Source organism: Sorex fumeus, unplaced genomic scaffold, assembly GCF_029834395.1.
Source record: "Sorex fumeus unplaced genomic scaffold, SorFum_2.1 ptg000006l, whole genome shotgun sequence".
Lineage (NCBI taxonomy): Eukaryota > Metazoa > Chordata > Mammalia > Eulipotyphla > Soricidae > Sorex > Sorex fumeus.
In genome coordinates, this window is record NW_026606063.1 from 42,017,603 (window position 1) to 42,030,615 (window position 13,013).

Consider the following 13,013-nt stretch of genomic DNA (forward strand, 5'->3'; position numbering starts at 1 on the left):
TGGAGACTGCACTAAGAACACCAATGACCTCAAGAATAATGATAGTCGGGGCTGGAGAGATAGCGCAGCAGGTAGGGCGTTTGCCTTGCATGTGGCCGACCCGGGTTCGATTCCCAGCATCCCATATGGTCCCCTGAGCACCGCCAGGAGTAATTCCTGAGTGCAGAGCCAGGAGTAACCCCTATACATCGCCAGGTGTGACCCAAAAAGCAAAAAAAAAAAAAAAAAGAAGAATGATAATCCCTCAGTGTCTGCATTGCAAACCATAATGCCCAAAAGTAGAGAGAGAGTATGGGGAATATTGTCTGCCATGGAGGCAGGGGATGGGTGGGTATACCGGGGATATTGGTGATGGGGAATGTGCACTGGTGGAGGGATGGGTGTTTGATCATTGCGTGATTGTAACCCAAACATGAAAGCTTGTAACTATCTCACGGTGATTCAATAACATTTAAAAAAAAGAAGAAGAATGCAGTGTAGGGAGTTGGGTTCCTTCAACTTACTTTTTGAAGTTCCTATTTTGGGGACCTGTTGACATACTGAGTAATAGCTTGAAATCTGGAATTAAATTGCTGAGGCCTACTTATTCATATACACTGTGATCTTGGACAAGGTCCATAACTTCTCTAGACCTATCTGCTAATAATACAAGTGGGATAAATACAATTCTACAGAAGTTTAACGAGTTAATACAGACAGAGCCCATATCACAGTGCCTCAAATTCAGCAAGTTCACTCAATAATGTAGTTATTACTTTTGAAGAACTGGGTTCTAGAGACAGATTAGATAGATCTAGACTCTAGAATAGATTTATAAATCTAAAATAGATTTATATAAAAACAAGTCTATCATTGACTGGCTATGTGGATTTGGACAAGTATAAACATGCTGAAATCTTTTTTTTTACTGTAATATAGGAATAAGAAAAATATTAATTTCAAAGAATTGTATGATGGTAAAATAAATAATAGACATATGCAGAGATGTCTTATAAAAATCAATTAGATTTAGGTGGTGTCACTTACATTGGATGGAGGGGAGAGACGAACAAAGAAATTAAGGGAAAGTAACAAGGTTTTTTACTTATAGACAGAGTAACTATCAATAGATAAGAATTTAAGACCCCTGAGATACCAGCTAAGATCCTCATCAAATGAGGGCACCAAGAATTGTGCTCAGAACAACTGAAGGAATAAAGTAACCAGGCGAATGTCTGGTATGTATTGGGTTTTCAAAAAATGCAAACTGCTACTTTCTACTATTGTTATTATTCTTTGTATTTATTTATCTACTTAGTTTACTGTCATTTATTGTCATTATTATTGTCATTATTTAGTTATTGTCAACTGGGAAACATGGTTACAATAGTGTTAATAAAGTTTACTGCAGCTCACCATAAAGAAATCTATAATGTGGTGTGTTGTACTGACATAGTTCTTTTTGCATACTTTATTTGATTGTTGCAGGAGTGGGAGAGATAGCAGATATTAAAATTTTTTGTCAAGTAATAAGAACTATCTAATATCTAGATTGAAAATCCGTTGCAAACCTGTCCAAGCTGTATATAGTAGTAGTTTACGCTTCCCCTCCCCCAACTGCTCTGCCTATTTCCTAATAAACAACTAGTCTTTATTTACTTGGCTATTTCCTGTTGGAGGATTTGTATGAGTGTATTAATAAAAGACCAGCCCAGTCCTTTGCTTCCAGATATTGTTCAGAGCATGTTTCTTGGCAATTTATTTGTCATAAAGTATAGATCCTGGTTTTAATATGCCTGGGACTTGAAATCGTATGGCCCAAGAGTGCTTAACTTTATGCTGACCAATTACATATGTCCAGTTATTTAAGAAAATATCTAACAGTTTTCTTTAATCTCACTTTTTGTGTCTTTCCTCAAATCTAACACAGATATTATCACCTAAATCCTTCTGATTTTTCCAATGAAATGTTTCTGACTCATCTGCATTTTAGAGTAACTTACCACCCTTCAGAGGAGTTAATTGTGGTTTGTAATTATGCATATTTTTGATTCTTTGTCCAGGTCTAGCTTCCTCCTTAAACCATAAACTAATCCTATGAAGTCAATGATCAAATCTATATTATCACCACTATAATTATAATGCCTAACCTGTAAGTACTAACTATTCTGAACAGAGAATAATGGCACAGTTCCTGCATGACATCATAACTAGTGAGACAGCATATTATGTATTAGTCTTCCACTTGTCCTCTAAACGTAGTCTAAGGATCTTTTGAATAAAAGTACATATTCTGTATCTTATAAAACTCCCTGTTCTCATTAAGCTCCATCATATTTTGGGAGTACTATTCCAGGCAACTTATTTCAACAACAGTTAACAATAGTTTTTCACACAATAATTCAAAAGGAGTACTATGTTTCATGTCTAAGATCTGCATTGGCCTACTTTGTAAAAAGGTCTTGACCCACGGGGGAAAATTGTGGAGATCTGGGCTTGAAAAGGCTCAGGTTCACACAGCGAGGCCTCATACATTAGTCCAACTGATGGTAGATGTGTTTAGGGATCACTGCTTTAACAAAGAATTGGTAGTGTGGTACATAAAACTGGCTCATCCATGCCTTCAATTGGCCATCACGTACCTGTGAATTTTAAAACTATTTGATGTTTGAAACAAAAATTATTTTTTAAAAAAGATATTCATCGTTCACAACTACATTTGATTCCATAGGCTAAAAACCCAATAGGCTCATATTGTTAACCACGGCCTTAATCCTAGGTACATAACAGTTCTACTGAATCTGAATTAAAAATTTACTATCATGCAAACATTTACTTAGAATTTATAGACACTTTTATGTAAACCATACATTATAACAAGAAAACACATGCAAGTTTCAAGTGGTTACTGAATTTTAGATAATATTCTCAGAAGAGACAAAAGGTTCTGGGGAGAAGGGTTGGGCATCAAGTCCATTTAAACAAGTGCAGCTCTTTTCTGTTAGATTCACACTTACAAGGAGTCTGATATGCAGGAGCAAATGGACAAACAAGGTTTTCTGAAATAGAGGAAATTCTTTTCTATTTTTCCCTACCCAACTTCTTGTCTCTCCTATTTTCAGAAGGAAAACTCTTATAGCTGTGAACATGGTTTGTTTAGGAAGATGAGCTGGTAACTTCCTACGTATTGGCAAAACCAGTGGCTCTCTTTGGGAGCTGACCCCTGTGGCATTTTACTGGATTTTGTACTAAATTCGGTTATTGTTTTTGCAAGAGGCCTTAGCAGATTCCTAGACATAGAAGAAACAGTTAGGGGAGAGGGAGGAGGTTAGGGGTGACCTAAGATTAACTGGATACGCCTCCTTTGTAACCTTTGCAGTCTCTTCAATCAAGATCTGGGCATTAGAAAATAATTACATTTGGACATTTTAAAAAAGCCAAATAGAAACAAATAGTTTAGTTGAAATGCCTGGCCTGAATGTCTGTAAAATCTGGGTCAGATTAATGACTGCTGAGGCAAATGATTTTTTTGAAAAAGATTTTCTGGTCATTACAGAAGCTGCAATTGATTCTATTTATGTTTTTTATCCAGGCTTGTGAATGTGAATGGAGTCTCAAATGCCATCTTTTATAGTCAGAAGCTTGGAAGGGAGGGTGGGGAAGAACTGAACAATTTTACAAGAAACAAAGCCACAGAACTGCCCCCTTGTCATGCATGCATTGTAAGTCACAGATGCCATGCATGTCCTTGGGCTGCTTTAGAAGGGATAAATAGGCACAGCACAGCATGGAAACACCCTGAAAAATACAACAAGCCAAGTTGGATCTATGATTAACAGCTGAGCTTCTGACTCAGAGAAAGGACATATAGCACGGCCAAGATATGGTGCCAGGCAAGTGGTTCCAACACTTGGTGCCTCTTAAGGTTCAAGGCAGGGAGTTTGTGGTGGATGAGAGACCACCAAGGCAGGCTCAGTGAAGACTGACACAGAATGTGAAGTTGAACTGGGTCTTGAGATAAACTCACTTAGCCTGAGTGATGAGTTCATCAGTTCCATAAAGACAAAGATTTTCAGGACTATGGAGTACAATAGAAAAGGAGAGAAGACCTTAGTTGTGCTCTAGTGGGGAACTTAGTAGTTCTATTTTCTTTGTTTGTTTGTTTGTTTTTACTTTTTTAATGCATGAAACATTATTGTTTTCATTTTTTAAAAATTTTTTATTAGTGAGACACCATGATGTACATTTGTAGACTTACAAATTGTCTATTTTCACTTATAGAGAAAGTGGCAGGGCAAACCCAGAAACCAGACTTGCTGTTGCTTTGCTAAGACTTGGGTCAGATTAGGGGTACATTTCTTCCATCTCCCGAGGAGTGGGAGGGAGAAATCAACATGGAATCTGGTTTCTAAAAATAAGCTACTCTTCTCTATGTCACATAATAGATTTATTCCTCAGTCTTGCTGATCTTACAGCTTCCTTGATAACCAAGAAGTTCATGACAGAATTTAGAAGAAATCCTTGCAATTACAGTTGTGTTTGTTCAACTCTTGTTTATTGTTGATCAAACATGCAGAAGCTTCGATGTGCTGATTCAGTCTAACATTAATAGGAAGCCTGCAGCAGGCTTAAATATTTATTCTAGGGAAATGCTTCTAGCTCGAGACCGCTTGGTTCCAGTAACCAGGTTCTCCTCATAGACAGAGTGCCCAGCTCCAGGCACCATCTTCAATTGCCCCATAAGTGGGGACAGCTGCAAGGAGAAGGATCTGGCATCATGGTCATCGGGCCACGCACTGGGATTGAAAGTTACAAACCCATTTTAGTGTTATCTGAACCCCGCTTTCATGCAGGTTCCCATTTCACTGTCTGCAGCACTTTTGTAAAGACAAACCAAGACCCAAGAGCCTCACTGAAACTTTGCTTCATATTTTCACTTGAGGGCTGGCACTATGTGCGCTAGTTGTGGGTAGTGGAAATTCCCCAAAGAAGCCACACTCCGAGAAGGCAAAAGAAGAAATGTTTTTTTTCCCTTTTCTAAGTGTTACTGGCTTAAAGGGGCTATCTTCCCTTCAGACAACCTTCCCTAAGGCAATCTTTCAACCTAGTTTTGTCTTTACACTTTTGACAATGGTGTCCCACGAACGCAAAGAATTCTGTCTTCTCTTGTAGGTTCCTGAGCAAATGTGGAATAGAAGCTCTTCCTTTCAGTCTGTATCCAGTGGAGAGCTTTTTATGGTGGTGAAATTTTATCCAGTGAGAAAACTGTGAGGTTTTCAGAGGGGCTCTAGACCTGGGGGTTGGGAGATGGGGGTCGAGGGGAGGCTTCCCACTCTGGCTGTGTACCCAGGTCACAGTGCATTAGTCCTGATCTTGCTGTGCTGGAACAATGTGAACTAGGCCAAGTCATTTTACACTGGTTCTCAGTGCCTCCTTCTCCGAAGGGATTTCTGGTTAACCTACATTATTCAGTCAACCTGTGACACTATGGCCATTGTCTTCCAGGGCATTAGTGACAGACCTGGGTCCACTCTGGCTCACTGGCCATTTCTATGTGAATAGGTTAGCTAATTCCTCCGTATTTATAGTACCTGCTTCTGTAGAATAATATTTACATTAACAGTAGTCATAAGGGACCAGAAATATAGTACAGTGGGTAGGAGTAACCCCTGAGCATTGCCGAATGTGACCCCAATATTTTTAAAACTGTTATGTGTTGTACCATATATATACATACTCACACACATATATATATACACACATATAATGAAACATTATGAAGTGGGGATATAGGAAATCTTGCAATTAAAACTGCAACTTGAATTGGAATTGGAATATTTCATGGTGAAGGAAATCAGAGGAAAAGAGAGAGATGAACTCCAGATGATCTCTCTCAACTGTGCTATATATAAAGATAAAACAAGGGAATAGATAGCATCAAATGATGGCAAACCCTTTGCTCTAGATTACTGAACAGAGAATGCCAGTAAGGTGGGGAGTAGGTTAGAGGAAAATGAAGTGGGTTGAATTTACCAAAAGGACTTTGGTAGAGGGTCTTAGGTACTTTGATTGTGGTGAGGTCAACTAACTTTATTCAACAAAACCCAATTTTGATAATGGTATTGCAAACATTTGCCCCAAATTACAATAGTGACATCTGAAAAAATGTGTTTGCCAAAGGAGTGGAGAATGGGGAATGGGGAGAGACCTTGAGATACTGGTGGAGGGATGCTGATAATGGCTGCAGGTGCGGTGTTTGAACATTCATTGATTGAAACTCTGGTATTAACAGTACTATAAATCATGATGCCTAATTTAAAACTGGAGGAGAAAAAACTGTTTTCAATCCTGCTTTTTCCTTTAGAGCTGTATCATGTGACTGCAAAATCAGAATGAGAATATTTTCTTCACAGGGCTGTTATGATTTCTCAATGGGTTAATATCAGATGGAATAATAAAACAGTGTTTGGACACTAAGTTATCTATAGTTGTTGAGTTCTTTCTGACTTCTCCCCTTGTCCAACTGATGAGAGAATAAAATGGAAAATGAGGGAGAGGACTTACAAAAATAACACATATATTAATCTGACACCCAAGTGTTTCTTCCTTGGAAAGAACTGTGGAACTATGGAAAGACTGGAACAATCTTTACACCTCAGGATAAGATTGAAGGGGCAGTATTTAAGGTCATACTAAACCCAAAGCCTGGGTAATCAGCTCTCAGTAACTCTGGCGATTTTCCTTTCTTCAGATACGTTTGGTCCAGCATTGAATATTATGGAAAGAACCGAATCTCTGGAAAAAAACCTGTTTCAACTTCCCCACTTCATCACTATGAGGGGCACACTGGTTTTATGCAAACTTCCTGTATCTGAGTTCCTCCTCTGTATAATGGAGCCACTGAGAGGCTGCCCACAGTACCAGCAGAGGGCCTGTTGGAGAGATGATGCTCAATAGTTGATAGTTTTCCTCTTTTGCATATGTTGTTACCAGTGATCCTGAGTGCATCTGTTCACCAACCAAGAAGTATATGGCTCAAGTATCATGATTCTCGATTCCTTTTAAGTCTTGATTATAGTTGTGAGTGCCCTATGATCAGACTTTGTATCTGACTGTAGTTTCTCACTTAGAGTAGAATGCCAGTGCCCTCAAGGTTTCCATTTGATCTAGTCTCTGTTTCTGCACTTCCCCTTCTGCCTTCCTCCACCTTGAGCACTGTTCTTCTTTCATCCTGCTATGCACTGTGTAGAGTTGTGCTCTGCCAGTTTCTAGCCATGTTTTCCCTATGTATGAATTCCCTCAGTTCCCCTTTCAGTCGTCTCTTCAAAGGAGTCTAGTTCTTTGTTGGTCCCTTTACTCTTTATTGTTCTTGTTGTTTGCCATCCCTGGCTGTTCTCAGGGCTTACTCCTAGCTCTGTGCTCAGAGATCACTCCTGGTGAGCTTGGGGGACCATATGGAGTGCTGGGGATAGAAGTGTGGTCAGGTGCATGCAAGGACCTTACCCGCTGTAATATTCCCCATCAGCCTTTATTCTTAATTGCAGTAGCATGTTACCTCTTATATACTACTAATCACATTATAATACTATGCATTCATTTACTTGTTTGTGTGTGTGTGTCCTTCCTATTCATTAGGTTATAAGCTCCCCCAGTAAAAATGGCTCTATGTATTTTGTATCCAAATGACCAGAGGCTACCATCAAATGTTTTCTATGAAACTTAATGATCCAATAAACACTAGCCCCTACATCTTATTTTGGAATTTACAATAAAGATCACTAAAGACTGTGAGCTTTATGAACCATTTGACTTTATTGAAAGCTTACTCTGCACTCTGGCTTTGGATAATTAAGCCCAGTCCTATTTTATCATGAGAAAATTACCAGCCACAAAATAACATCCATGGGAACAAGCTGGAATAGATGCTTATGATGGGGGGCGGGGGACACCAAAAAACTGAGAACTTTCTTTTCAGTAGCCAGAAAGAGAAATGAGGCTACTTTTTAAAAATAGTTAGCCAACTCTTAGGCCATAATTATTCCTGTCTGCTTTGAGAAAGATGAGCCCTGCTGTGCTCGTCCCTGTTTCTCTGTTCAAGTAAATGAACTACCATAAACATGAGTTTCTAGTATTGGAAGGATCAAAACCACTAGCATAACTCCCAGATAAAAGCTCACCAAAAAATGCTATCTTTCAGCTAAAAGTCTGGAGACTCAAATCTGAAATTATTTTCCCTTTTGGAGACAGTTTCACCAAAACTTCTCTTTTTTCTTTTCCTTTTTTTGGGGGGGGTCACACCCAGCAATGCTCAGGGGTTACTCCTGGCTCTGCACTCAGGAATTACTCCTGGCAGTGCTCGAGGGACCATATGGGATGCCGGAAATCGAACCCGGGTCAGCCGCATGCAAGGCAAACGCCCTACCTGCTGTGCTATTGCTCTAGCCCCAATCACCAAAACTTCTTAAACACCTTTGGAATCACTTCCATTTAAAGCTGGGGAGAGCTTTATAAACATCAGGGTCTGGTGGAGTATGAGGCAGTTGCAAAGGTTTAAATAATATAGGACAACATCAATTTAGGGAATAAAAATATTCTCATTATTTGGGAAGGGACCAACTCTTGCATGATGTTAGGCATCTGGCTCATAACATTGGAATGTAAAAGAATTTTCCCTGCTAAGAATCTAGCTATCTGGGCAGGGATTTTACAATTGGGATTCACAATAAAGGGCTATGAGTTTTATGAACCATTTGAGTTTATTGAAAGTTTGCTCTCTCCTCTAACTTTGAATAATTAAGTAAAGCCTTCTGAAGTAACCTCCTGATAGGTCTCTTGGCTCTGGGTCACCCCAGTTGGTCCCCAATAGACACAGACATCATTATTAGACTGTTCTTATGACAATCAAAATATTTCTCTGATCGTACTGACTGAGTTAAGAGTCAAAATTTCTGTCAGGCTCTTTGGTAGTGCTATCCCAACATTAAATCTAGACATCTTTCTTTCATTATTTTTCATTATTTTTCACTTATCTTTCATTATTTTTGACTCTTTTATCCAAATTCTTCAACCAGACATATAGATCTCTTTTTCTTTCATGGTCTCATACCTCACATATGTAGGGCAAGTGCTTTACCCGTAAACTACATACCCACCCTACCGATCTTTTATTATAAATAAAAAAAAAAAACCTCTAGCAACCTTTGGATGGTGGATGCTCAGCAATTCCCAGCAAACTTTGGGTGGTGGCCAAATTGCTGGCTGTTGCCCACGAACCCCAAGGCAGAGGCTGCATAGCCTCTGACTTTATTCTAGTGCAGCACAAACTGGTATAAAGAACCAGCATCATCCAGCGTTCTGATTGGACCAAGTGCCTGTGTGTGGAAGGTGCAAAAGAGGAGCCTAGAGGCCACTAGTGTCCTTTTCACCAAGAGGAAAGGATGAAATAAGTGTGTGAGCAATTGTTTCCTCCAGCCCACATTGGGCTGGAAAAGACTGCCAGGGACTGTTCAAACACTAGAGCTGTGGTTTTGATTTCTTTACACCCAAAAATGGGACAAAACACAAAAATTGACTTAAATCAGAAATAAAAAACACACACACAAAAAAACTTGAATCAGGAATAAAAAAACCCTTTCTTTACAACAGCATTTTCTGATACTCATTTTTCAATCTAATCTGCTCAAAGGGAAATTTTATCCAGGCATGCTATGTGTTAAGTGACAGTAACTTTTTCATGGCCTAGCAGAAAATTTCTGTGGACTGGCACCAGTCCACACAGACCAGTGGCTGAAAACCACTGTCCTGGAGTCTAGCTTCTTAAATGGTAGGTTGTGACCCTCTGGGAGTTATGAAAAAAGGTGTTTTAAAATAAATTTATGATTATTACCAGCAAATGTTAGATTTGTATACTGATGTTCTGTTCCCAGGATCACTGCATACCAGTCCAGAGACACAGATACAGGGTATTAAACTGTTTAGATGATTGCAGTGGATAGTCAAGGTGAAGAACCATTAGCCAAAAGTGATGGCCCAGAGATAAAGGCTGAGCCGTGCTCAGTGATGACTGGAGAAGACTAAATCAGTGCTGTGTTCACCAACTAACCACCACAGAGCTCCAGATCAGAGAAGTCAGGACACCTGGATGGCTGCCAGAGCAGGGGTGGCATCTCCCAAGTGGTGCTCAAGAGGTCCAGAGTTGGGGTTGGGGAATTCCTTTCCCCAACTCTAGGTCAACCAGCCAACAGTTCAATGTAAGGGCCTGAGGTTGTGCTGCTGTTAGGGGACTCCCAGGGCCAAAACCAGCAGTACTAAGAAGCTTCCTTTGGTCCTCAGTAGACCCTATGGTTCTGGTGATAGAACCAGGGTTAGCTGCATGCAAGGCAAGAGCCTTAACCCCTGGACTGTCTCTCTAGCCCCTCCCTTTCACTTCTAATTTTCCCATTGTAGGGTAGAATTGGCACAGAATGAAAACAGAGGCAAGTGTGAAAGGCAGGAGGAAGTGGGAACTGACAGAAAGAGAGACACAAAGGAGCATCCTTGCCAGCAGAAAAACACCAGCTTCAGAGAGAAGCACTGGGGTGTTTACAGCAGAGGGGCGGAGGGTAGCCGAGAGCCAGCCTCAGAGGAAATGCTGTACTCACAGAGTGGATGATGCCTTGCAGAGCCTGAAAACCATCATTGACAGGAAACACATGATCCTTACTGTCGGCAATCCGGGCCAGCTGAGAACATAACACACAAACACACGGAGAGACGGTCAGGCCAGGACAGAGGGAATTTAGGAAAGTTCTAGGTCCAGGGGCTCCATCTACCTTTAAAATCCAGAAGTTTATGCCTTCAGTGGGTCTCAGCTCCCCTTCCCACCCCTCAATCACACTCTATAATAATGAGTTTAGCAGTGCCCTCTATGGGGCTACCCTAAAGGGTCAGCATCAGCTTTGACATTTATTTCAATACTTTTCCTTGGAAAAGAAAAGATTGCTTTAACTGAACATTTTGCCTGGGATGATATAGTTATGAATTTATGTATTGTGGTGCATCTGGGGCCAGGCCATTGACTCATATTTTTTCCCCATTCACCTAAATTTTTGTTGGCAACTGTAACCATATAGTCTCCAGCTTCCTTTCAGAGCAACTTTATAAATAAATTTAGGCTTTGGTTTTGAATGGGAACCCTTATCTTTCCCCCAAACTCAGAGAGGAAAGGACCCTGGTCATTGGTTTTACTACTCTTAGTTTGCACAGCAGAGAACAGGAGGAGCAGCTGATCTCTGAGCTTCTATATTCCCCACTTTTTTGTGGTTTTATAATTGCCACACTCATAATTAGTGCCAGAATTTTTGCTGATTGCAAAAGTAACACATCATTATTATGATATTACAGAAAACTCAATACTACATAGTCATTGAGATATTATAGAAAACACAGAGATTAAAATAAAAGAATTATTGTCTTTTTATCCATCTCTCTTCTCACTCTCTAACACTTCTGTCCATTCATCTGTCAGTCTGTCCCTCCCTTTGTTTATTTATTCATCTGTCGGCCTATCTGTTCAACTCCCCATCTATCTACACAACCATTTCTTCAATATTTCAATTACAAATTATGGCACTATTATAGAATCTTTAATGTAAATATATATCTACTTAAAAGATAGAGTCATACTATTTCTACAATTTTGCAACCCTAGTTTATTCACTTAAAAATATTATGAACACTGTTTCATGTTGCTGGACAGAAAATAATGATGAACTATATTGAGAAACAGTTATTTGGGTTGCTAGCAATTTTTAATAATTTGTTTATATATATTCTTGTGCATACTTTTTGGCCACCTGTCAATTATTTTCATTTTTCTTGTATTAAAAATGCATTTTTTAGTGGGAGAAGAGAACTGTTAGTCATTTACATAGAAAAATGAAATTTTGTTTGGATATATTGGCAATTTGACATCTTATGAGAAAGTCAATCAAGAACATTTTTAGTTTGAAATCAAATCATTCAAAATTTGGGAAATGTACTGACATTGACAGACTTCTGTCTTAAAAAAAGTCAATCAAGAAAGATGCTGAAAAGTCCATGTTAAAGACTCACAAACACATCAGCAAATGGCTGGTGGTAATTCCCTTTCTGCTTAGAACTTTGGGATTTTTGTTTGTTTTGAGACTACATTCATCAGTGCCCACGGCTTACTACTGGCTTTTGGTGGTGCTCCAAGGGTTCACCATCTGCAAGGCAAGTGCCTTAACCACTGTACTTTCTCTCTAGACTTTCTGCTCAGTGTTTCTGGAAAATTATCTACCTATGCAATATTTGTGATACTTCTGTACCTTCTGTCCCGAATGCCCCTGCTTTCACCCATTCACAAGCTTGAATAATCTCAAACCTGAGAAACACATGATCATACCTGAGTTTCATTGAAGTCCTTTACACCAACACAGTAAACAATTGCACCAAGATCTCGGGATCTGTTAGCCTGGGTCAGTGAAAGAAAGACATGAGAATAATGCTGTATACCTATAAAATGCATCTATATGTGTATATGTATATGCATAAAAAACAAATAAACACTGTCCTCCCATTGTTCATCGATTTGCTCGAGCGGGCCCAGTAACGTCTCCACTTTAAGACTTGTTGTTACTATGTTTGGCATATCGAATACATCACGGGTAGCTTTCCAGGTTTTGCTGCACGGGTGAGATACTCTCGGTAGCTTGTGGGCTCTCCGAGAGGGGCAGATGAATCAAACCTGGCTCAGCCGGGCTGGCTGCGTGCAAGGTAAATGCCCTACCGCTGTGCTATTGCTCTGGCCATATATAGTTAAAAACCAATGTCAATTCAATAAATAATTTTGATCATTACAATAAAATAATTTGGGAAAGAAAAGGAAGCAAAGATACTAAAAAGAGAAACAGTAACAACTATAGTCCTTTTCTATTAGACTAGCTTCAGGGATTGGTTGAAGTATTACTTTGCTTTTTGAGGACCTACTGTGTGTCACACACCACAATGGAAAGGATAAAGGCACTTAGTGA

General features: G+C 39.5%; 1 protein-coding gene across 1 annotated transcript in view; it reads right to left on the minus strand.

Moving 5' to 3' along the window:
- ANTXR1 (ANTXR cell adhesion molecule 1) overlaps positions 1–13,013 on the minus strand; it is a 218,100-nt gene that overhangs the window by 152,653 nt on the left and 52,434 nt on the right. The window contains exons 7-8 of the mRNA XM_056126863.1: positions 12,386–12,454; positions 10,620–10,700 (exon numbers count right to left, since the gene is read on the minus strand). Of these exons, the coding sequence (XP_055982838.1) occupies positions 10,620–10,700; positions 12,386–12,454 (150 nt within the window). The remainder of the gene's footprint in view (positions 1–10,619; positions 10,701–12,385; positions 12,455–13,013) is intronic.